Source organism: Cetorhinus maximus, unplaced genomic scaffold (genome assembly GCF_964194155.1).
Source record: "Cetorhinus maximus unplaced genomic scaffold, sCetMax3.hap1.1 HAP1_SCAFFOLD_2297, whole genome shotgun sequence".
Lineage (NCBI taxonomy): Eukaryota > Metazoa > Chordata > Chondrichthyes > Lamniformes > Cetorhinidae > Cetorhinus > Cetorhinus maximus.
This window is the reverse complement of record NW_027598236.1, coordinates 10,353-37,500: the sequence shown is the minus strand read 5'-3', so window position 1 is coordinate 37,500 and position 27,148 is coordinate 10,353. Positions and strand designations below refer to the sequence as shown.

The 27,148-nt window shown below is 53.5% G+C and overlaps 1 protein-coding gene across 1 annotated transcript in view; it reads right to left on the bottom strand.

The window, feature by feature from the left end:
• LOC144677200 (plexin-A1-like) overlaps positions 1–26,076 on the bottom strand; it is a 31,641-nt gene extending 5,565 nt beyond the window's left edge. The window contains exons 1-5 of the mRNA XM_078537385.1: positions 25,933–26,076; positions 24,367–24,467; positions 17,710–17,833; positions 11,200–11,353; positions 10,340–10,439 (exon numbers count right to left, since the gene is read on the bottom strand). Of these exons, the coding sequence (XP_078393511.1) occupies positions 10,340–10,439; positions 11,200–11,353; positions 17,710–17,833; positions 24,367–24,467; positions 25,933–26,010 (557 nt within the window). The 5' untranslated portion in view covers positions 26,011–26,076. The remainder of the gene's footprint in view (positions 1–10,339; positions 10,440–11,199; positions 11,354–17,709; positions 17,834–24,366; positions 24,468–25,932) is intronic.
• Between the last annotated feature and the right edge of the window lie 1,072 nt (positions 26,077–27,148).

Below are 27,148 nucleotides of genomic sequence, written 5' to 3'. Positions count from 1 at the left end.
GGAAGAGGGAAGGAACATCCCCAAAGTGGGCAGCCAGAGAGAGAGAGAGAGGGAGAGAGAATAAGAGAGGTGGGGGGTGGGGAAGTGGAGGGGGCAAGAGAGAGGGAGAGACAAAAGGGCGAGAGAGGCTATGTGAGAGGGAGAGTCGGAGAGAGAGACAGTGGCAGCGAGAGAGGGAGAGAGTGAGAGGCAGAGAAACAGAGAGGGGGTGGAAGAGAGAGAGAGAGCGAGAGAGAGAGAGAGCGAGAGAGAGGGGGGTGAAAAGGGGGAGAGAGGGGGAGAGGTGGGGTGAAGGGGACAGAGAGAGAGAGCGAGACAAATGGGAGAGGGAGAGGGAGAGAGACAGCGAGAGGGAGAAAGCGAGAGCGTGAGAGGCAGAGAAACAGAGAGGGGGTGGAAGAGAGAGACAGAGAGAGACAGAGAGAGAGAGGGGGGGGTGAGAAGGGGGCAGAGAGAGGGAGAGGTGGGGTGAAGGGGGCAGAGAGCGAGACAAAGGGGAGAGAGAGAGAGAGAGACAATGTGAGAGGGAGAGAGAGAGTGGCAGCGAGAGGGAGAAAGCGAGAGCGTGAGAGGCAGAGAAACAGAGAGAGAGAGAGAGAGAGAAAGGTGGGGGGAAGAGGGGAGAGAGAGACAGGGAGAGATAGAGGAAGAGAGCGAGAAGCAGAGAGAGATGTGGGGGTGAGAGAGAGACGGAGGAGAGAGGGAGGGAGGGAGAGAGAGACAGAGAGAGAAGTGGGGGTGAGAGAGAGACAGGGGGAGAGAGCGAGGGAGGGAGAGAGAGACAGAGAGAGAGGTGGGGGTGAGAGAGAGACAGGGGGAGAGAGGGAGGGAGAGAGAGACAGAGAGAGAGAGGTGGGGGTGAGAGAGAGACAGGGGGAGAGAGGGAGGGAGAGAGAGACAGAGAGAGAGAGGTGGGGGGAAGAGGGTGAGAGAGAGACAGGGAGAGAGGGAGGGAGGGAGAGAGAGACAGAGAGAGAGGCAGATAGAGAGAGAGAGCGGGGGCGGTAAGAACAAGGTACCGATGGAGAGAGAGTGTAAGAGGGAGAGACAGAGAGAAAGGGAGACAGAGGGAGGGAAGGAGAGTGTGTGAGAGGGAAAGACAGACAGGGAGAGAAAGGGGTAGAGAGTAAGAGTGAGAGGGAGAGGGAGGGACAGAAAGAAAGAGAAAAGGAGACAGAGGGAGGGGAGAGAGATGGATAGAGAGAGGCAGAGGGAGAGACAGGGGTAGAAAGGGAGGCAGAGGGAGGGGGAGATAGAGAGAGAGAGAGAAAGAGACAAAGAGAGGGGGATAAGGAAGAGAGAGGAGAGATAGAGAGAGGGAGAAAGAGAGACAAGCGGAGAGAGAGTGTGGGTAAGTGAGAGGAGAGGGAGGGAGATGGAGAGGGAGAGGAAGAAAGAAAATAAGGGAAGAGAATGAGAGAGAGAGGGACGAAGAGAGAGATGGAAAAGAGGGAGAGGGGAAGAGAGAGAGGAAAGAGAGAATGAGAGAGAGAGGGAGGGAGAGATCGAGAGAGAGAGAGAGAGAGAGAGAGAGAGGCTGTCCTCTCCTGAAGGAAGTGGTCAAGGGGGCAGTGCTGACGTGCGGGACAGAGCGGAGTGGGTGGGGACGACAAGAGCCGGCCAGCAGGAGGATGGGGGTAGCCCCAAGACCCCACCCCCCTCAACATCCCCCTTTCTCCTCTTGCGCGGTGACCAGCCTGCCAGGGGAGGAGTGGGGGAAGACGAAACAGCGCGGAGTGGGGAAGCTGGTCGGAGGGGGGGGGAGGGGGGGTGTGGTGAGGCGGGGTGGTGGGGGGTGGGTGTGGGGAGGGGGTGTGGATCACTGCGTCGCTGCTGGTCGGCATGGCAACAGGCCCCGGGGCGGGGTACGAGGTTCCTGAGCGTGGCGGGAGACCAAGAGGCCTCGGAGCGAAGGCTGAGGGCATCAAGAAGTTCCCCCATCACCCCCTCCGGCCTGCCCACTGGGCCGTAGTCCAGAGCCCCTAGAAACAGGCCATTCGGCCCCTCTGCTCAGTGCCGGTGTTTCTGCCCCCCACACCAGCCTCCTCCCACCCCCCCCCGACTTCATCTCCCCGTGCACGGTATTCCAAGTGGGATACGGAGAGCGGAACTGTGTGCGGTATTCCGAGTGGGATAACAAGACTGGAACTGTGCACGGTATTCCGAGTGGGATACGGAGAGCGGAACTGTGCACGGTATTCCGAGTGGGATATGGAGACTGGAACTGTGCACGGTATTCCCAGTGGGATACAGAGTCCGGAACTGTGCACGGTATTCCAAGTGGGATACAGAGACCGGAACTGTGCACGGTATTCCAAGTGGGATAACAAGACTGGAACTGTGCACGGTATTCCAAGTGGGATATGGAGACTGGAACTGTGCACGGTATTCCCAGTGGGATATGGAGACTGAAACTGTGCACGGTATTCCAAGTGGGATACGGAGACCAGAACTGTGCACGAATTCAAAGTGGGATACAGAGACCGGAACTGTGCACGGTATTCCAAGTGGGATACGGAGACCGGAAATGTGCACGGTATTCCAAGTGGGATATGGAGACTGGAACTGTGCACAGTATTCCAAGTGGGATACGGAGACCGGAACTGTGCACGCTATTCCAAGTGGGATACGGAGACCGGAACTGTGCACGGTATTCCAAGTGGGATACGGGGTCCGGAAATGTGCACGGTATTCCAAGTGGGATATGGAGACTGGAACTATGCATGGTATTCCAAGTGGGATATGGAGACTGGAACTATGCACGGTATTCCAAGTGGGATATGGAGACTGGAACTATGCACGGTATTCCTAGTGGGATATGGAGACTGGAACTATGCACGGTATTCCAAGTGGGATATGGAGACTGGAACTATGCACGGTATTCCTAGTGGGATATGGAGACTGGAACTATGCACGGTATTCCTAGTGGGATATGGAGACTGGAACTATGCACGGTATTCCAAGTGGGATATGGAGACTGGAACTATGCACGGTATTCCAAGTGGGATATGGAGACTGGAACTATGCACGGTATTCCAAGTGGGATATGGAGACTGGAACTATGCACGGTATTCCTAGTGGGATATGGAGACTGGAACTATGCACGGTATTCCTAGTGGGATATGGAGACTGGAACTATGCACGGTATTCCTAGTGGGATATGGAGACTGGAACTATGCACGGTATTCCTAGTGGGATACAGAGACTGGAATAGTGGGCGGTAATCCAAATTTCACACAGACAAAGGGCTGATTTACAAGCTGCCAAGGTGTGGGTAATTTTGGGGTTAGGTAAATGCCAACATCTGGCGCCACACAGGCAGGAGACAGCGATCAAACCCAGAGAGACACACTGGGCAACAAGCAGCATTCCTCATTGCTTCCTCACCCCTGCTCTCCATTGTTAGATTCCAGTCTGTAGCTCACTCCCGGGTATCTGTTATTCTATATATAAACCCACCCGAACCCCTCGATTAGATTCCAGTCTGTAACTCACTCCCGGGTATCTGTTATTCTATATATAAACCCACCCGAACCCCTCGATTAGATTCCAGTCTGTAACTCACTCCCGGGTAACTGTTATTCTATATATAAACCCCCCGAACCCCTCGATTAGATTCCAGTCTGTAACTCACTCCCGGGTATCTGTTATTCTATATACAAACTCCCCCGAACCCCTCGATTCGATTCCAGTCTGTAACTCACTCCCGGGTATCTGTTATTCTCTGTATGAAGCCTATACTCCCCTCAATCAGGTTGTAACCTTGGAGATGATCTGTAAAACTAAGATGGAAAAGAATTGCTGCACATATAAACACCACCGAGCCCAAAATAGAACAGGCTGGATTGGGGTGTGGGACACACTGAATAAAAGCCTGCAATTTCGGCCAGCCAAAATCGATGGTTAATTGGGGATGTGGATGCTGAGGGAACTCTCCTTGTCAGGAGTGTTGCTGAATCACAGTATGCTAAACTGAGGGGGATTGGGGAAGATACGGTGGTCTCTTTGATCACCAGAAACAGGAACAGGAGGAGGCCATTCGGACACACACTCACACACACACACACACTCACATACACACACACACATTCACACACACACACATACACACACTCACACACACACACACACACACACTCACACACATACACACATTCACACACTCACACTCACACACACACACATTCACACACTCACATTCACACACGCACACACATTCCCACACTCACATTCACACACTTACATTCACACATTCACACACACACACATTCACAGATACACACACACACATTCACACACGCTCTCGTGCACACACACACAGACACACATTCACACACTCACATTCACACACACTCTTGTGCACACACCCACACACACACACATTCACACATTCACATTCACACACACTCTTGTGCACACACACACACACACACACACATTCACACACTCACATTCACACACACTCTCGTGCACACACACACACACACATTCACACACTCACATTCACACACTCACATTCACACACACACACACACTCACACACACACATTCACACACTCACATTCACACACTCACATGTACACACTCTCACACACACTCACATTCACACACACACACACACACACACATTCACACACACACTCTCTCACACACACACAAACAAACAAACACTCACACACACACTAACACACACACATTCACACACACTCACACATACACACACACACACTCACATGTACAGACACATACTCTCTCACATACACACACTCACACGTACACACACACTCTCACACACACTCACATTCACACACACACACACACTCTCTCACACACACATAAACAAACAAACACTCACACACACACTAACACACACACACAGACTCTCTCTCACTACACAGACACTCTCACACACTTACACTCTCCAACACATCGACACTATTCACCTCCACCCCTCCCTGTGGGAGCGAGTGCCATATTCTCCCCGCTCTCCGGGTAAAGATGTTTCTCCTGAATTCCCCACCCCCCCTCCCCGATTGGAGATCTCTTGGGGTCCGTCTCGTATTGACGGCCTCTAGTTCCGCTCTCCCCCCCACAAGAGGAAACATTCTCTCTGTCTCCACTCGGTCCAAACCTTTCAAGTGTTTTAAAGAGCTCCATTAGGTTGACCTCCCGCAACATCACCCTTCTCTTATCAAGCGGGGAGAAGAGGCCCAGCCTGTCAATCTTACCCTGATACGGAGTCGAGGGTTACTTGCGCAGAAATATCAACGTATAAAGAACCAAATGTCCCTGGGGGTCTGCAGGCAGGGGTATAGGGTGGCAAGGGGTCACCGAGTGGGCAGCACTGACCCCCCTCGCCCACAACAATGTGAAGGCATTGGAGAGAGGGCAGAAAGGATTGACGAGGATGGTTCCAGGGATGAGGGGACTTCAGTTCCCGTGGATAGGTTGGAGAAGTTGGGACTGTTCTCCTCGGAGAAGAGAAGGTCGAGAGGAGATTTGATGGAGGGTGTTCAAAATCACGAGGGGGGTGGTCTGGGGACAGAGCGGACAGAGGGAGAAACTGTTCCCATTGGCGGGAGGATCGAGAACCAGAGGGACGCGGATTTAAGGCGATCAGTAAAAGACGGAGACGCGAGGAGAAACTTTTTCACGCGGCGAGTGGTTAGGATCTGGAACGCGCTGCCCGAGAGTGTGGGGGAGGAGAGGCAGGGTCAATTGAGGCTTTCCAAAGGGGAGGGGGAATTGGATCATTATCTGAGGGGGAAGAATGTGCGGGGGCGACGGGGAGAGAGGGCAGGGGAGAGGGGGGACTGGGTTTGGAGGGCCAGCACAGGCACGATGGGCCGAATGGCCTCCTCCTGTGCCACTCGGTGGGTCGGAATTCCCAATGAACTCCATAACTCCGGGAACAGCTCCAGTCCCTGCCAACCCGCGGATTCCCAATCCTCTCCCGGAATAATCGGGCCTCCCGATCACTTTCCACCGTGAAGTTATAACACAGGAAGCCCAGGATCTAAATGTGTTTTGTTCGGCTTGGTAGGCCTCTGGTCCCGTTCCTATGGTAACCCAGCAAGTCGGCTGCTGGATGTGCTAAATATCACAGGGCGGTATGGGTCGAATTTGTCTCTCTCTCTCTGTCTCTCTGAGAGAACCTGACCTCACCCAGATCTCAAAACATAAAGGAAACAGAAATTGAAAGATGATTTGTTTTTGCACTTGTTATTCTGTGATAAGAAAAGATTTAATGAGTGAAAATTCAACCTTCTCTCTGTCTCTCTGTCTCTCTCTGTCTCTGTCTCTCTGTCTCTCTCTCTGTCTCTCTCTCTCTGTCTGTCTCTCTCCGTCTCTCTCTCTGTCTGTCTCTGTCTCTCTGTTTCTCTCTCTCTCTCTCTCCGTCTCTCTCTCTCTCTGTCTCTCTCTCTCTGTCTGTCTCTCTCCGTCTCTCTCTCTGTCTGTCTCTCTCTCTCTGTTTCTCTCTCTCTGTCTCTCTCTCTCTCTCTGTCTCTCTCTCTCTGTCTCTCTCTCTGTCTCCCTCTCTCTCTCTGTTTCTCTTTCTCCCTCTCTCTGTCTCTCTCTCTCTGTTTCTCTCTCTCTCTGTCTCTCTCTCTGTCTCTCTCTCTCTGTTTCTCTCTCTCTCTGTCTCTCTCTCTGTCTCCCTCTCTCTCAATGTCTCTCTCTCTCTGTTTCTCTTTCTCCCTCTCTCTGTCTCTCTCTCTGTCTGTCTCCCTCTCTCTCTCTTTCTCTCTCCCTCTGTCTCTCTCTCTATCCGTCTCTCTCTCTCTGTCTGTCTCTATCTCTCTCTCTCTCTCTGTCCCTCTCTTTCTCTGTCTGTCTCTCTCTCTCTCTCCGTCTCTCTCTCTGTTTGTCTCTCTCTCTGTATTTCTCTCTCTGTCTCTGTCTCTGTCTCTCGCTCTCTGTCCCTTTCTCTCTCTCTCTGTTTCTCTGTGTGTCTGTCTCTGATAAATCTCTCTGTCTCTCTTAATTTCGCTCTGTCTCTCTCTCTCTCTCTCTGTCTCTCATTCTTCCTCTCCCTCCCTATCTCTCTCTCGTCTCTTAGTTTCTCTCTCTCTCCATCTCTCTCTGTCTTTGCCTCTCTGCCTCTTTCTTTCTTTCTGAGGCCATTCAGCCCTCTCAAGCCTGTTACACAGGAACAGGAGGAGGCCATTCAGCCCTTTGGGTCTGCCCCACCATTCAGTCAGATCACTGACAGATCTGCACCTGAGCACCACCTACCTACGATGGAGGGAGGGTTGGTGGGAGGGAGAAAGGGATGGAGACAAGGATAGAGGGACAGAGGATGTGAGGTATTGAGGGAGGGATGGAGAGATTGAGGGAGGGAAGGAGAGCAGGATGGAGTTAAGGAGACGGGGAGAGAATAAAGGAGAGATGTATAGAAGGAACCAGAGGGGGAGAGGAGAGAGTGAAGGAGAGAGAGAATGCAGAAGTGGTGGAGCAAAGGAGAGATGGGGAGGGAGGGATGGAGAGAGGGATGGGGGTGGAAGGAGAGGAAGGGCAGGGCAGAGGGAAGGAGAGAGGGAACATGAAAGAGGCAGAGCAAAGGTGAGAGGGATGGAGTGGGAGGGATGGAGAGAGGGATGGAAGGAAGGAGAGACGGTGAGAGCAAAGAAGGGAAGTAGAGAAGGAGAGAGAGGGAAGGAGAGAGGGAGAGAATGAAAGAGGGAGGGGAGAAGAGAGGGATGGGGGAAGGAGTGAAGGAGAGAGGGAAGGAGAGAGGGAGAGAATGAAAGAGTGAAGCAGAGAGGGCGAAAAGGAGAGAAGGAGAGGAGGGGAGAGGGATAGGGGAAGGAGGGAGTGAAGGAGAGATGGAGAGAATGAAAGAGGGAGGGGAGAAGAGAGGGATGGGTGAAGGAGAGAGGGAGGGAATGAAAGAGGAAAGCAGAGAGGGCGAGAAGGAGAGAGGGAGGGGAGGGGAAAGGGATGGGGGAAGGAGGGAGTGAAGGAGAGAGGGAAGGAGAGAGGGAGAGGGGGAAGGCAATAGCGATGGAGGGAGGGAGAGAGGGAGAGAGGGAAGGAGAGAGGGAGAGGGGGAAGGAGATAGTGATGGAGGGAGGGAGAGAGGGAAAGGGAGAAGGGGAGAGGAAGAGGGGGAAGGAGATAGTGATGGAGGGAGGGAGAGAGGGAGAGGGGGAAGGAGAGAGGGAGAGGGGGAAGGAGATAGTGATAGAGAGAGGGAGAGAATGAGGGAGGAGAGAGTGATGGAGGGAGGGAGAGAATGACGGAGGAGAGAGTGATGGAGGGAAGGTGTGAGGGGTGAAGGGAAGGCGGGCGAGAGGGGGATGTACAGAGTGAGGAATGGAAGGAGCGAGAATGAGCTAACAGGTCGCGTTCTCAACAACAAGCAGTCTCTGTGGGCTGCCATCCCCATTAAAGCCTCCGCTGAGATGAGTTCACAGCCAGATTGTAAATACTTTATTAGAGCCATTCGACAGCTGGGAGCTTTCATCTGGCACCTGGTGCCCGGGGAGGGAGGGGACTCTGCCCGCCAGCTCAAATCATTCCCTCTCCTCGCACCCTCGCAGTGCTGCTCCGGAGGGAGCCGCGGCTCCGAGGGGCAGAGTGGACTACCGAGGGGGCAGGCAACCTCTCCGAGGGCTTAATGCCCCTTCCTTAATACCCAGCTCCCGCAGAGAGCGCGTCATCAGACACGCCCCACCCCCCAGGCCTGGATACCGGGAGGGTCCCCCAAACTCACCCAATACAACACCCACACCGGGACTGATCGGGACATCAAAACAACTCAGCTTATCGACAGCCTCCCCTTCTCCTCTCAAACCCAGCGGGAGCGAGCGGCTTCCCTCCTGTGGCTTAACTCCAGACTGGTCCATCTCCCTATCCCTGTAACCTCCTCCAGCCCCTACAACCCTCCCTATCTCTGTAACCTCCTCCAGCCCCTACAACCCACCCTATCTCTGTAACCTCCTCCAGCCCCTACACCCCTCCCTATCTCTGTAACCTCCTCCAGCCCCTACACCCCTCCCTATCTCTGTAACCTCCTCCAGCCCCCTACACCCCTCCCTATCTCTGTAACCTCCTCCAGCCCCTACACCCCTCCCTATCTCTGTAACCTCCTCCAGCCCCTACAACCCTCCCTATCTCTGTAACCTCCTACAACCCTCTCAGATCTCTGCGCTCCTCCAATTCCGGCCTCTCGAGCATCCCCCGATTCCGGCCTCTCGAGCATCCCCCGATTCCCATCGCTCCGCCATTGGCGGCCGTGCCTTCAGCTGCCTGGGGTGGGGCCCTGAGCTCTGGAATTCCCTCCCTAAACCTCCTCCCTCTCTCTCTCTCTCTACCCCCCGCCCTCTCTCTCTCCATCCCCCCTCTCTCCTCCTTTAAGAGGCTCCTTAAAAACCGGCCTCTCTGACCGAGCTTTTGGTCACCTGTCCCTAATATCTCTGCATGTGGTTGGGGGTCAGATTCTGCCTGATTTACTCTCCCGGGAAGCGCACTGGGGACATTATATACCATAAAGGCGGTTTATATAAAGATAAGATATTGTTATTGTTGTTGAAATAGGTAAATAGGTGTAACAGTCTCCAGGGCCTCACCTGATCCTAATGTAGCTCAGTCAGGAGGGGAGTAGGCCAGGTACATTGACAGGGACAGTGTAGAGGGAGCTTTACTCTGTATCTAACCCCGTGCTGTACCTGTCCTGGGAGTGTTTGATGGGGACGGTGTAGAGGGAGCTTTACTCTGTATCTAACCCCGTGCTGTACCTGTCCTGGGAGTGTTTGATGGGGACAGTGTAGAGGGAGCTTTACTCTGTATCTAACCCCGTGCTGTACCTGTCCTGGGAGTGTTTGATGGGGACAGTGTAGAGGGAGCTTTACTCTGTATCTAACCCCGTGCTGTACCTGTCCTGGGAGTGTTTGATGGGGACAGTGTAGAGGGAGCTTTACTCTGTATCTAACCCCGTGCTGTACCTGTCCTGGGAGTGTTTGATGGGGACGGTGTAGAGGGAGCTTTACGCTGTATCTAACCCCGTGCTGTACCTGTCCTGGGAGTGTTTGATGGGGACGGTGTAGAGGGAGCTTTACGCTGTATCTAACCCCGTGCTGTACCTGTCCTGGGAGTGTTTGATGGGGACGGTGTAGAGGGAGCTTTACTCTGTATCTAACCCCGTGCTGTACCTGTCCTGGGAGTGTTTGATGGGGACGGTGTAGAGGAAGCTTTACTCTGTATCTAACCCCGTGCTGTACCTATCCTGGGAGTGTTTGATGGGGACGGTGTAGAGGGAGCTTTACTCTGTATCTAACCCCGTGCTGTACCTGTCCTGGGAGTGTTTGATGGGGACAGAGCTTCGCGAGTTACTTACAACTGATGGACGCTGCAGTTGTAGAAGACGAAGTAGGTGACGGCAAAGAGCTTGTTTGTCTCCTTTGATTTCAAGTGGAGTTTGATAACATGTTTGTCCCCTGTGAAGGAACGATCAAACAATCGTGCGTTAGATTGATAACACTCATGGCTGTTGAGGGCAGTGTGAATTCTTAACAGTCCACAAGTGCTTACAGAGCCTCCTTCTGGGGAAGGCGCAATGTCGACGGACGAGCTCCCTCAGCCCTGCCGCACCCACCCCTTTTAAGGACCCTCCGTGGCATTGCTCCTGGATAGAGCAGAGCAAATTTCCTTCCCCGCACTCAGATGTCCCACTGCACTTCACGGCCAATCCCGCACCCTTCCGAGGCGTGGCCACCATTGTAATTTAGGAATCGCGCCCACCGCGGAGCGCACAGCATGATCCCATGGACAGGCCCTGTCGTTAATGCTGCAGATCTGCCGTGCATTTCCTTACCTTTCTTTAGAAATGATTGGAGTCTCCCTGAGGACTTAATTTCCCACCCCCCCCACCCCCATCCCCGGCCCTCCCTCAGCACTGACCCTCCCACAGTGCGGCGCTCCCTCAGCACTGACCCTCTGACAGTGCGGCCCTCCCTCAGCACTGACCCTCCCACAGTGCGGCGCTCCCTCAGCGCTGACCCTCCAACAGTGCGGCGCTCCCTCAGCACTGACCCTCCGACAGTGCGGTGCTCACTCAGCACTGACCCTCCGACAGTGCGGCGCTCCCTCAGCACTGACCCTCCGACAGTGCGGCGCTCCCTCAGCACTGACCCTCTGTCAGAAATCCCATACATTTCCTGGCATTCAGTAACTTGAGCAGCAACTGCGTGTTCATACCATATCCATTGGTTATAAGTGGGATCTTCCTCAGTGACGGTGAAACACAGTGTATTTCATTTCCCTCGATCACCCCATCACTCTCTGAGATATCTTCAAAAGAACAGGTCACACCTCCGGAAAGATCCGGAACGTTCCTAGCACGCAGAATCAGCTACAAGAGAAATTATTAGTCATTGTTTTCATCATAGTAAAACTCTTACATAACATTCCGATATACCCCACACCCCTCACTGTAACACTCTGATATACCCCACACCCCTCACTGTAACACTCTGATATACCCCACACCCCTCACTGTAACACTCTGATATACCCCACACCCCTCACAGTAACACTCTGATATATCCCACACCCCTCACTGTAACACTCTGATATACACCACACCCCTCACTGTAACACTCTGATATACCCCACACCCCTCACTGTAACACTCTGATATACCCCACACCCCTCACTGTAACACTCTGATATACCCCACACCCCTCACTGTAACACTCTGATATATCCCACACCCCTCACTGTAACACTCTGATATATCCCACACCCCTCACTGTAACACTCTGATATACCCCACACCCCTCACTGTAACACTCTGATATACCCCACACCCCTCACTGTAACACTCTGATATACCCCACACCCCTCACTCTAACACTCTGATATACCCCACACCCCGCACTGTAACACTCTGATATACCCCACACCCCTCACTGTAACACTCTGATATACCCCACACCCCTCACTGTAACACTCTGATATATCCCACACCCCTCACTGTAACACTCTGATATACCCCACACCCCTCACTGTAACACTCTGATATACCCCACACCCCTCACTGTAACACTCTGATATACCCCACACCCTTCACTGTAACACTCTGATATACCCCGCACCCCTCACTGTAACACTCTGATATAACCCACACCCCTCACTGTGACACTCTGATATACCCCACACCCCTCACTGTAACACTCTGATATACCCCACACCCCTCACTGTAACACTCTGATATACCCCACACCCCTCACTGTAACACTCTGATATACCCCACACCCCTCACTCTAACACTCTGATATACCCCACACCCCTCACTGTAACACTCTGATATACCCCACACCCCTCACTGTAACACTCTGATATACCCCACACCCCTCACTGTAACACTCTGATATACCCCACACCCCTCACTGTAACACTCTGATATACACCACACCCCTCACTGTAACACTCTGATATATCCCACACCCCTCACTGTAACACTGATATACCCCACACCCCTCACTGTAACACTCTGATATACCCCACACCCCTCACTGTAACACTCTGATATACCCCACACCCCTCCCTGTAACACTGATATATCCCACACCCCTCACTGTAACACTCTGATATACACCACACCCCTCACTGTAACACTCTGATATACCCCACACCCCTCCCTGTAACACTGATATACCCCACACCCCTCACTGTAACACTCTGATAAACCCCACACCCCTCATTGTAACACTCTGATATACCCCACACCCCTCACTGTAACACTCTGATATACCCCACACCCCTCACTGTAACACTCTGATATATCCCACACCCCTCACTGTAACACTCTGATATACCCCACACCCCTCACTGTGACAATGATATACCCCACACCACTCACTGTAACACTCTGATATACCCCACACCCCTCACTGTAACACTCTGATATACCCCACACCCCTCACTGTAACACTGATATACCCCACACCCCTCACTGTAACACTCTGATATACCCCACACCACTCACTGTAACACTCTGATATACCCCACGCCCCTCACTGTAACACTCTGATATACCCCACACCCCTCCCTGTAACACTGATATATCCCACACCCCTCACTGTAACACTCTGATATACACCACACCCCTCACTGTAACACTCTGATATACCCCACACCCCTCCCTGTAACACTGATATACCCCACACCCCTCACTGTAACACTCTGATAAACCCCACACCCCTCACTGTAACACTCTGATATACCCCACACCCCTCACTGTAACACTCTGATATACCCCATACCCCTCACTGTAACACTCTGATATACCCCACACCCCTCACTGTAACACTCTGATATACCCCACACCCCTCACTGTAACACTCTGATATACCCCACACCCCTCACTGTAACACTCTGATATACCCCACAACCCTCACTGTAACACTCTGATATACCCCACACCCCTCACTGTAACACTCTGATATATCCCACACCCCTCACTGTAACAATCTGATATACCCCACACCCCTCACTGTAACACTCTGATATATACCACACCCCTCACTGTAACATTCTGATATACCTCACACCCCTCACTGTAACACTCTGATATACCCCACACCCCTCACTGTAACACTCTGATATATCCCACACACCTCACTGTAACACTCTGATATACCCCACACCCCTCACAGTAACACACTGATATATCCCACACCCCTCACTGTAACACTCTGATATACCCCACACCCCTCACTGTAACACTCTGATATACCCCACACCCCTCACTGTAACACTCTGATATATCCCACACCCCTCACTGTAACACTCTGATATACCCCACACCCCTCACTGTAATGCTCTGATATATCCCACACCCCTCACTGTAACACTCTGATATACCCCACACCCCTCACTGTAACACACTGATATACCCCACACCCCTCACTGTAACACTCTGATATACCCCACACCCCTCACTGTAACACTCTGATATATCCCACACCCCTCACTGTAACACTCTGATATACCCCACACCCCTCACTGTAACACTCTGATATACCCCACACCCCTCACTGTAACACTCTGATATATCCCACACCCCTCACTGTAACACTCTGATATACCCCACACCCCTCACTGTAACACTCTGATATACCCCACACCCCTCACTGTAACACTCTGATATACCCCACACCCCTCACTGTAACACTCTGATATATCCCACACCCCTCACTGTAACACTCTGATATATCCCACACCCCTCACTGTAACACTCTGATATACCCCACACCCCTCACTGTAACACTCTGATATACCCCACACCCCTCACTGTGACAATCTGATATACCCCACACCCCTCACTGTAACACTCTGATATACCCCACACCCCTCACTGTAACACTCTGATATACCCCACACCCCTCACTGTAACACTCTGATATACCCCACACCCCTCACTGTGACAATCTGATATACCCCACACCCCTCACTGTAACACTCTGATATACCCCACACCCCTCACTGTAACACTCTGATATACTACACACCCCTCACTGTAACACTCTGATATACCCCACACCCCTCACTGTAACACTCTGATATATCCCACACCCCTCACTGTAACACTCTGATATACCCCACACCCCTCACTGTAACACTCTGATATACCCCACACCCCTCACTGTAACACTCTGATATACCCCACACCCCTCACTGTAACACTGATATACCCCACACCCCTCACAGTAACACTCTGATATACCCCACACCCCTCACTGTAACACTCTGATATATCCCACACCCCTCACTGTAACACTCTGATATACCCCACACCCCTCACTGTAACACTCTGATATACCCCACACCCCTCACTGTAACACTCTGATATATCCCACACCCCTCACTGTAACACTCTGATATACCCCACACCCCTCACTGTAACACTCTGATATACCCCACACCCCTCACTGTGACAATCTGATATACCCCACACCCCTCACTGTAACACTCTGATATACCCCACACCCCTCACTGTAACACTCTGATATACCCCACACCCCTCACTGTGACAATCTGATATACCCCACACCCCTCACTGTAACACTCTGATATACCCCACACCCCTCACTGTAACACTCTGATATACTACACACCCCTCACTGTAACACTCTGATATACCCCACACCCCTCACTGTAACACTCTGATATATCCCACACCCCTCACTGTAACACTCTGATATATCCCACACCCCTCACTGTAACACTCTGATATACCCCACACCCCTCACTGTAACACTCTGATATACCCCACACCCCTCACTGTAACACTCTGATATACCCCACACCCCTCACTGTAACACTGATATACCCCACACCCCTCACAGTAACACTCTGATATACCCCACACCCCTCACTGTAACACTCTGATATATCCCACACCCCTCACTGTAACACTCTGATATACCCCACACCCCTCACTGTAACACTCTGATATACCCCACACCCCTCACTGTAACACTCTGATATATCCCACACCCCTCACTGTAACACTCTGATATACCCCACACCCCTCACTGTAACACTCTGATATACCCCACACCCCTCACTGTTACACTCTGATATACCCCACACCCCTCACTGTAACACTCTGATATACCCCACACCCCTCACTGTAACACTCTGATATACCCCACACCCCTCACTGTTACACTCTGATATACCCCACACCCCTCACTGTAACACTCTGATATATCCCACACCCCTCACTGTAACACTCTGATATATCCCACACCCCTCACTGTAACACTCTGATATACCCCACACCCCTCACTGTTACACTCTGATATACCCCACACCCCTCACTGTAACACTCTGATATACCCCACACCCCTCACTGTAACACTCTGATATATCCCACACCCCTCACTGTAACACTCTGATATACCCCACACCCCTCACTGTAACACTCTGATATACCCCACACCCCTCACTGTTACACTCTGATATACCCCACACCCCTCACTGTAACACTCTGATATACCCCACACCCCTCACTGTAACACTCTGATATACCCCACACCCCTCACTGTTACACTCTGATATACCCCACACCCCTCACTGTAACACTCTGATATATCCCACACCCCTCACTGTAACACTCTGATATATCCCACACCCCTCACTGTAACACTCTGATATACCCCACACCCCTCACTGTTACACTCTGATATACCCCACACCCCTCACTGTAACACTCTGATATATCCCACACCCCTCACTGTAACACTCTGATATACCCCACACCCCTCACTGTTACACTCTGATATACCCCACACCCCTCACTGTAACACTCTGATATACCCCACACCCCTCACTGTAACACACTGATATACCCCACACCCCTCACTGTAACACACTGATATACCCCACACCCCTCACTGTGACGTGGAGTGTCAGCCATGCCTCTCAACGCAACAGACCTAGAATTCGACCCGAGCATGGATGGTTTTAAATGCGTAAGGCACAAGCAGAGGGAGGTAGTCAGCACCTGTCCTGGTCGGATGTTTCCCCATTGTGTCCCCTACCAGCTCAAGACACAGGGTACAGTTCAATATGTCCTGGTCATGTGCAGGTGCCTATCCGATTGGCCACTCTTCATGTCCCCATGGTCAAAAGCAACCATTACTCAGCCAATAGGATCAACTGCGACGTCCCCATAGTCGAACGTCAGGTCGATACTAATTGACAGCAGCAACTGGGATGAATAGTGATGCCTCCCATTGTCGAATATCAGGCCAATGCTCATTGACAACAGAGACTAGGATCAACTGCGGTGCCCTCATTGTCGAATATCAGTCCAATGCTCGAGAGACTAGGATCAACTGCGAAGCCTCCCATAGTCAAACATTAGGCCAATACTAATTGACAACAGCAACCAGGATAAACTGTGATACTTCCCTTAGCCGAATATCAGACCAATACTCAGTAATCAGGGTGACCAACATCCACTGCGCTGCCCACCATAGTCAAATGCCAGGCCAATATTCATTGACAATGGCAACTAGGATCAGCTGTGATGCCCCCATAGTCGAACATCAGGCCCCTCATTGGCAGGAGCAACTAGGGATCAACTGCGATGCCCCCCATAGTCTAATATCAGACCAATACTTAGACAAGAGCAATTAGGATCAACTGCGATGCCCCGATACTCGAATGTCAGGCCTATATTCATTGACAGGAGCAACTAGGATCAACTGCGATGCCCCCATACTCGAATGTCAGGCCTATATTCATTGACAGGAGCAATTAGGATCAACTGCGATGCCCCCATAGTCGAATGTCAGGCCTATATTCATTGACAGGAGCAACTAGGATCAACTGCGATGCCCCCCATAGTCTAATATCAGACCAATACTTAGACAAGAACAACTAGGATCAACTGTGATGCCCCCCATAGTCTAATATCAGACCAATACTTAGACAAGAGCAACTAGGATCAACTGCGATGCCCCCCATAGTCAAATGTCAGGCTAATACTGATCAACGACAGCAACCATGATTAACTGCAATGCCTCCACTAGTTGAATGTCTACCATTACTCATTGGCAAGGATTATCTGTGACCAATCCTTCCCCCACGCCCCCCAACCGCCACCCCCCACGTTGCCGTATTCGCAAAGTCTCGCCTGCCGGGTGTTCCCGTGGCTGTGCCGCCGGCTCGGAAGCGGGCGGGGATACTGACCGGAACGTCGGGCATCATGACGGAGAGGTTGTTGGGCCGCACGGTGAGCTGGACGCAGCGGTTGGACTCGGTGGCGAAACGCTGGGGCTCGTCGGCTCGGTGGCACTCGCTCCGTTGGGTGCATCTGGACGGGGTTTGTCGGTTGGGGGTGGGTGGGGGGAGGAGGTTGTGGGGGGAGGTGGGGGGAGGAACAAAAAGACAACTTAGGCCAGTGGTGAACATTACACAGGGACCAGAGCCAGCACAATGGGTACCCGTGTGTTATCAGGCAGCAGCAGATAAAGTCCCAGACACAGACACAGAGAGTGACAGACACAGAGAGCAACAGACACAGTGACCGATACAGAGAGCAACAGACACAGAGAGTGACAGACACAGTGACAGACACAGAGAGCAACAGGCACAGTGACAGACACAGAGAGCAACAGACACAGAGAGCGACAGACACAGTGACAGACACAGTGACAGACACAGAGAGCAACAGACACAGTGACAGACACAGAGAGCAACAGACACAGAGAGCGACAGACACAGTGACAGACACAGAGAGCAACAGACACAGAGAGCGACAGACAAAGAGAGCGACAGACACAGTGACAGACACAGAGAGCAACAGACACAGAGAGCAACAGACACAGTGACAGACACAGAGAGCAACAGACACAGAGAGCAACAGACACAGTGACAGACACAGAGAGCAACAGACACAGAGAGCGACAGACACAGTGACAGACACAGAGAGCAACAGACACAGAGAGCGACAGACACAGTGACAGACATAGAGAGCAACAGGCACAGAGAGTGACAGACACAGAGAGTGACAGACACAGAGAGCAACAGACACAGAGAGCGACAGACACAGAGAGCGACAGACACAGAGAGCGACAGACACAGTGACAGACACAGAGAGTAACAGACACAGAGAGCGACAGACACAGTGACAGACACAGAGAGTAACAGACACAGAGAGCGACAGACACAGTGACAGACACAGAGAGCAACAGACACAGAGAGCGACAGACACAGAGAGCGACAGACACAGTGACAGACACAGAGAGCAACAGACACAGAGAGCAACAGACACAGTGACAGACACAGAGAGCAACAGACACAGAGAGCGACAGACACAGTGACAGACACAGAGAGCAACAGACGCAGAGAGTGACAGACACAGTGACAGACACAGAGAGCAACAGGCACAGAGAGTGACAGACACAGAGAGCAACAGACACAGAGAGTGACAGACACAGTGACAGACATAGAGAGCAACAGACACAGAGAGTGACAGACACAGAGAGCAACAGACACAGAGAGCGACAGACACAGTGACAGACACAGAGAGCAACAGACACAGAGAGCAACAGACACAGTGACAGACACAGAGAGCAACAGGCACAGAGAGTGACAGACACAGAGAGCAACAGACACAGAGAGTGACAGACACAGTGACAGACATAGAGAGCAACAGACACAGAGAGTGACAGACACAGAGAGCAACAGACACAGAGAGCGACAGACACAGTGACAGACACAGAGAGCAACAGACACAGAGAGCAACAGACACAGTGACAGACACAGAGAGCAACAGACACAGAGAGCGACAGACACAGTGACAGACACAGAGAGCAACAGACACAGAGAGCGACAGACACAGTGACAGACACAGAGAGCAACAGACGCAGAGAGCGACAGACACAGTGACAGACACAGAGAGCAACAGGCGCAGAGAGTGACAGACACAGAGAGCAACAGACACAGAGAGCAACAGACACAGAGAGCGACAGACACAGTGACAGACACAGAGAGCAACAGGCACAGAGAGTGACAGACACAGAGAGCGACAGACACAGAGAGTGACAGACACAGTGACAGACATAGAGAGCAACAGACACAGAGAGTGACAGATACAGAGAGCAACAGACACAGTGACAGACACAGAGAGCAACAGGCACAGAGAGTGACAGACACAGTGACAGACATAGAGAGCAACAGACACAGAGAGTGACAGACACAGAGAGCAACAGACACAGAGAGTGACAGACACAGAGACAGACACAGAGAGCAACAGACACAGAGAGTGACAGACACAGTGACAGACACAGAGAGCAACAGACACAGAGAGCGACAGACACAGTGACAGACACAGAGAGCAACAGACACAGAGAGTGACAGACACAGAGAGTGACAGACACAGGGACAGACACAGGGGGGAGTGAGGTGACAAGGTGCCTCTTCCCCGCCAGGCGCTCTCCCAGCTGCTTCCCAGGGACAGAATGTCAGACAGATCGCTCTGTGTGATGGAGGGGGGTGAGGGTCACAGGGTCGGGTCCCAGGGGGAACCATCGTACAGGCTTTTAGCATTGAGTAACTTAAAAGGATCAGTGACAGGGATGAACAGTGAGGGGTCGGAGTGTGTGGGGGGGAGGGTGAGGGAGACCCATTCAGCCTCTCCCCCCGGGAGCCTCTACAATCCACAGTTGCTGACCCTCCGCTCAGAGCAGAGGGCAGGTACCCAGACAGCCTCCTCGAGCAGCGCTCGATCACTCTCAGGGTCCGAGAGCTACAGACGTCTGCCCCGGTGTTACACACACGCGCCCACGGCGCTCCCTGTCTCACCAGCCTGACGTGTGAAGGGTTAATGGCTGATCTCACCTCCGCCCCGATCGGGGGCCCTTTCTATTCCCACCCTCCATCAGCTTCGAGAGGACGAAATCTCTGCTGTAGCCCCCAGCTCCTACACCCCCGCTCCCCTCCGACAGTGCGGCGCTCCCTCAGCACTGACCCTCCGACAGCGCGGCGCTCCCTCAGCACTGACCCTCCCACAGCGCGGCGCTCCCTCAGCACTGACCCTCCGACAGTGTGGCGCTCCCTCAGCACTGACCCTCCGACAGCGCGGCGCTCCCTCAGCACTGACCCTCCGACAGCACGGCGCTCCCTCAGCACTGACCCTCCGACAGTGCGGCGCTCCCTCAGCACTGACCCTCCGACAGTGCGGCGCTCCCTCAGCACTGACCCTCCGACAGTGCGGCGCTCCCTCAGCGCTGACCCTCCGACAGCGCGGCGCTCCCTCAGCACTGACCCTCCGACAGTGCGGCGCTCCCTCAGCACTGACCCTCCCACAGTGCGGCGCTCCCTCAGCACTGACCCTCCGACAGTGCGGCGCTCCCTCAGCACTGACCCTCCCACAGTGCGGCGCTCCCTCAGCGCTGACCCTCCGACAGCGCGGCGCTCCCTCAGCACTGCCAGTTATAGTGTTAAAGGGGGATCCTCTCTGTCGGGGAGAATATTCGTTCTGTGTGGAGCAGGAGGATCCCAGTAAAGAAATGTTTCTGCTTGTTTTGGAGCAACGTCACGGAGTCACAGTGTTTGTTGCTGGGTGATTGTCAAGGACAATATTTGATTTTCTAGATTTTATGATGTTTCTGTCCCATGAAAATTCATTATAGTCCATCTAAATGTAAAATTATCTATCACTCAAACCTCTGTCTCCATCTCTGTCTCTCTCTTTTAATGTTTGCGGTTTTATTAGTCCCCATGTACCTTCTGCTCTCCATTTCCCTCTCTCTCTCCCCCATCCGTCTCTCTCCCCACCCCTCTCCTCCTCTCTTTCTCCCTCCCTCTCTACCTCTCCATTGCCCTCTCTCCCCTCTCCCTCTCTCTCTCCTATCTTGTCTCTCCCTCTCTCCACCTCTCCATCTCTGTCCCTCTCTCTCTCCCACCCTTGTTCTTTCTCCGCCTCTCTCCCTCCCCAATCTCTCTCTCCCTCTCCTGCTCTCTTCCACCTCTCTCCCCTCACCCTCCCCCACCCCTTCTCTCACTTCCTCTCCTCCTTTATCTCCTCACCCAGTCTTCCCACCCCTCTCGCTCTCTCTCCCCATCTCCCTCCCTCTCTCTCTCTCACCCTCTCGGTTCCTCTCTTCATCTCTCTCTCTCCCTATTTCCATCTCCCTCTCTCCACATCTCTCTCTCCACACTTCTCTCTCTCCACCTCTCACCATCATTCTTTCTCTTTCTCTCTCTCCGTCTCTTTCTTCACCACTCTCTCCATCTCTCTCTCTCCATATCTCTCTCTATCTCCCTCTCCCTCTCTTTCTCTCCCTCTCCATCTCTCACCATCTCTCTTTCTCTCTTTCCATCTCTTTCTCCATCACTCTCTCCATGTATCTCTCCATCTCTCTCTCTGTCTCCCTCTCCCTCTCTCTCCATCCCTCTCTTTTCATCTCTCTTTCCATCTCTGTCTCCACCTCTCTCTGTTCTATCTCTCTCTCCCTCACATGAGGCAAGGGCCCCCATCTCTCACACACACAATGGACCAAGCTGGGTAAAGGGGGCTTGTGTGTGTGAATGTGTCTGTGTGTGTGTGTGTGTGAGTGAATGAGTGTGTCTCTGTGTGTGTGGCTGTGTGTGTGTGTCTGTGTGCGTGTGTGTCTGTGTATGTGAGTGAGTGTGTCTGTGTCTGTGTGTGTGTGAGTGATTGTGTCTGTGTGTGTGAGTGAGAGTGTCTGTGTCTGTGTGTGTGAGTGTGTGTGTGAGATAGAATGTGTGTGTGTGTGTGACTGTGAGTGTGTCTGTGTGTGAGTGAGTGAGAGTGTGTGAGAATGTGTGTATGTGAGTATGTGTGTGTGTGTGAATGTGCGTGTGAGGTAGAGTGAGTGTATGTGTATGTGAGTGTGAGTGTGTATGTGTGTGTGTGTGAGATAGAGTGAGTGTGTGTGAGTGTGGGTTTGTCTGTTTGTTTGTGTGTGTGTGAGAGTGTGTGAGTATGTGTGTGTGTGTGTGAGTGTGTGTGTCTGTATGTGTGTATGTGAGTGTGTGTGTCTGTGTGTGTGTGTGTGTAAGTGTGAGCGTGTGTGTGAGTGAGATAGAGTGAGTGTGTGTTTGTCTGTGTATGTTTGTGCGTGTGTGAGAGTGTGTGAGTGTGTGTATGTTTTTGTGTGTGTGTGTGTGTGTGAGATAGAGGGTATGTGTGTGTGTGAGTAAGTGTGTGTGTGAGTGTGTGTGTGTGTGTCTGTGTGTGTGTGTGTGTAAGTGTGTGTGTATGTGTATAAGTGTGTGTGTGTATGTGAGATAGAGTGTGTGTTTGAGTGTGTGTGTGTATGTGTGTGAGATAGAGTGAGTGTGTCTGATTGTGTGTTTGTCTGTTTGTGTGTGTTTGTGTGTGTGTGAGAGTGTGTGTATGTGTGTGTGAGTGTGTGTGTGTGTGAGAGATATAGTGAGTGTGTGTGTGTGTGTGTGTTTCTCTGTTTGTGTGTGTGTGTGAGATTGTGTGTATGTGTGTGTGAGTGTGTGTGTGAGATGGAGGGTGTGAGTGTGCGTGTGTCTGTGTGTGTGTGTGAGTGTGAGTGTGTGTGTGAGAGATAGAGGGTCTGTGTGTGTAAGTGTGTGTGTGTGTGTGTGTAAGTGTGTGTGAGTGAATATGTGTGTGAGTGTGTGTGTGAGTGTGTATGTCTGTATGTGTATGTGTAAGTGTGTGTGTGTGTGAGTGTGAGTGGGGAAGCTGGGCGGGGGTAAGGTGGGTACGGGGTGCGGAGTGCAGGCTGTGATGGGTGAACAATCCATGTTTTTGGGGAACTGTGAAAGTCGGAGTTATAAGGGCCCCAGGCTGGAGGAAATTACTTCCCTCTGTGTGAGGGAGTTAAAGCGAAACTATTGCTGCTCTACAGCTATACAATGCTGAACAGAACAGTGTTATTAAATTAAACTTTGGCTAGAAACACGAAGATCAAATCAAGCTGAGCGTTTATCTTGGCTTCACAAGGTCATTTTTAACATATTTTAAAGGCAGAGTCAGTGGGTGAAATCAGCCAACTACTGTTTTAATATTAAATACTAAAGTAAAATATTAACCACTTTTAAATCAAGGGTGGGGCTGTGGAGCGTATTTGTGGCCTAATGTGGTCGGCTACGTCTCAGTCAGCCTTACTCTACCCCCTCGGAACATCATGGGATCCAGCCCACAGGGTCAGTACTGAGGGAGCGCCGCGCTGTCGGAGGGTCAGTGCTGAGGGAGCGTCGCACTGTCGGAGGGTCAGTGCTGAGGGAGCGTCGCACTGTCGGAGGGTCAGCGCTGAGGGAGCGCCGCACTGTCGGAGGGTCAGTGCTGAGGGAGCGTCGCACTGTCGGAGGGTCAGCGCTGAGGGAGCGCCGCACTGTCGGAGGGTCAGTGCTGAGGGAGCGTCGCACTGTCGGAGGGTCAGCGCTGAGGGAGCGCCGCACTGTCGGAGGGTCAGTGCTGAGGGAGCGCCGCACTGTCGGAGGGTCTGTGCTGAGGGAGCGCCGCACTGTCGGAGGGTCAGTGCTGAGGGAGCGCCGTACTGTCAGAGGGTCAGTGCTGAGGGAGCGCCGCACTGTCGGAGGGTCAGTGCTGAGGGAGCGCCGCACTGTCGGAGGGTCAATATTTAGCCCTCAGCCAAGTGCATAATCCAGTCATTTTAGCTTATTGCGGCTTGTGGGATCTTGCTGTGCTCCAGTCGTCAGTGGCCGTTGCTGTTTTCGCCACGATGCTTGGGATTGTGGGCGGAGTGGGGGGGGCGGTGGAAAAGCAGAACGGGCAGAAGCGGAGGGCGGTAGGAGGCCATTCAGCCAATCGCGGGGCCCATGCTAGCGTTGGAGGGTTGGCAGGGGTGCCAAATGGCGAAGGGGGAGATGGTCACCCACCTGTTGTCCAGGACACACCAGCCACAGTGAGGGTCTCCGGAGCTGAGGCACTTGGGACAGGTCCCATACTGTTCGCAGCTCTCCACCGGGATGCGTCCCACCTAGAGAGAGAGAGAGGGGCAAAAAGAGACAGGAGGACATTACCCCCACCATTATCACAATGCCATTGAGCGCACGAGGAGACAACAGGGACAGGAGGAGGCCATTCAGCCCCTCTCGAGCCTGTTACACAGGAACAGGAGGCCATTCAGCCCCTCTCGAGCCTGTTACACAGGAACAGGAGGAGGCCATTCAGCCCCTCTCTCAAGCCTGTTACACAGGGACAGGAGGAGGCCATTCAGCCCCTCTCTCGAGCCTGTTACACAGGAACAGGAGGAGGCCCCATTCAGCCCACCTACTCCGCTGGGGACGTGGTCAACCCGGCTCACAAAGTGGGGGACACAGAGGAATCGAGGGCAGTCCGAGGCCGGGCAGAAACGCCCCACACCCGTCAAGTCAAGGGCTTGTCCATCGAGAGACAGAGCGAGGGAGAGGAGAGAGGAAAACTGACTGTGTGAGGAAGAGGGGTGGAGGAAGAATTTAAGAGAGAGAGAGAGAGAGAGAGGGGCAGACAAGAAGAGAGAAGGAGAGGCTAGGGAAGAGAGATATGGGAACGCAGAGAGAGGTGGAGGGGGGAGAGTGACGGAGAAATAGAGGGAGACAGAAAGGGATGGAGGGAGTGATCATTCCAAAGCAATGGAGGGGGGGCATTAACCTGGGGACAGTGGTCGACACTGAGGGCAGCCGTCGTTTGTTGGCGGCCATGACACGCGGGCACCGGACCCGACCCACACCACCCGCCTGGACGCTAGTTTTCGGGTAGCCGCCTCGTCCCAGAGGGTTCTCCCCCGCCGCACCCCCCCACCCCCCCACCACTAAAAGAATCTTCCGGAATCTCCTGGTCTCGGGGTGGGCGGGGAGTGGGCTAGGTAGGGCCTCAGTGAGGCCTACATGAGCAGGGAGGCCCCACTGCCAGGAGCGGGCCTCAAAAAAAAGGCAGGCAAAGTGGGGGGGGTTGGTGCGGTGGGGGAGGGGTATGTGGGGGTGGGGGGTGGGTCAGGGGAGAGGGAGAGGGGATGGGGGAGGTTGGCGGAGCAGGGAAGAGGTCAGAGTGTGCACGAAAGGGTGACCATCGCCCGCCGCGACCCGGTCCAAAACTGGGGTCCTCTTGACCTGCGTGGGGGGGGGGGGGGAGGGGGGTGGGGGCGGTGGGGGAGTGGGAGGGGAGAGGGGGTGTGTGGAAACGGGGTCGCTAGCGGCAACCGAGGGGGGAACTAGGCCCGAGGCCTGTGTGGAGCGAACAGCTCACAGGGGGTGGGTAATTGGGGGGGTCAATGAGGGGGGATGGGGACGGGGTCGCTATGGGCGACCGAGGGGGGAACTAGGCCCGAGGCCTGTGCGGAGCGAACAGCTCACGGGGAGTGGGTTGGGTCGGGGGTCAGGGCGGGGGTCGGGGGTCAGGGTGGTTGTTGTTGTGGTCCCCGGGGGAGACGGTCAGGGGGTGCGGTTAGAGAGTGGGGGCTTCACCTTGTGTTCGGTCAGCAGGTAGATGTACTGGAAGTCAGGGCTGAAGGACATGTCGCGGAGAATCGGGCTCCCCTCCATGGCCGTCACCACCTCGTAGAGCACGGCATTGTGGGGAGGCCGCGGGATGGCGTCCACTCGGATCTGCGGGAGAGAGAGAGAGAGAGGGTGAGGCGGAGGCTCAGCTGCACTTCCTTAGTCTGTCCTCCCACCGCCCCTACGGTTCCCACTCCCCCCACCAAACCCGGATCAGGGGGCAGAGAGAGAGCTTCCCGGGGGGTGACGGTGCCCCTCGTCCACTCCCAGCTTGACCAAACCGCCCTCTCCCACCCACCCTCCGATCGCCCACCCCCGTCGTAAACATCAGCTCATCCCAAACTCTACTCCCCACCCCCAACCCCGTGTCCTAACCCACACCGTCACATTCACCTACACCCCTCCCTATCTCTGTAACCTCCTCCAGCCCCTACACCCCTCCCTATCTCTGTAACCTCCTCCAGCCCCTACACCCCTCCCTATCTCTGTAACCTCCTCCAGCCCCTACACCCCTCCCTATCTCTGTAACCTCCTCCAGCCCCTACAACCCTCCCTATCTCTGTAACCACCTCCAGCCCCTACACCCCTCCCTATCTCTGTAACCTCCTCCAGCCCCTACACCCCTCCCTATCTCTGTAACCTCCTCCAGCCCCTACAACCCTCCCTATCTCTGTAACCACCTCCAGCCCCTACACCCCTCCCTATCTCTGTAACCTCCTCCAGCCCCTACACCCCTCCCTATTTCTGTAACCTCCTCCAGCCCCTACAACCCTCCCTATCTCTGTAACCACCTCCAGCCCCTACACCCCTCCCTATCTCTGTAACCTCCTCCAGCCCCTACACCCCTCCCTATCTCTGTAACCTCCTCCAGCCCCTACACCCCTCCCTATCTCTGTAACCTCCTCTAGCCCCTACACCCCTCCCTATCTCTGTAACCTCCTCCAGCCCCTACAACCCTCCCTATCTCTGTAACCACCTCCAGCCCCTACACCCCTCCCTATCTCTGTAACCTCCTACAACCCCTACAACCCTCCCTATCTCTGTAACCTCCTCCAGCCCCTACACCCCTCCCTATCTCTGTAACCTCCTCCAGCCCCTACAACCCTCCCTATCTCTGTAACCTCCTCCAGCCCCTACACCCCTCCCTATCTCTGTAACCTCCTCCAGCCCCTACAACCCTCCC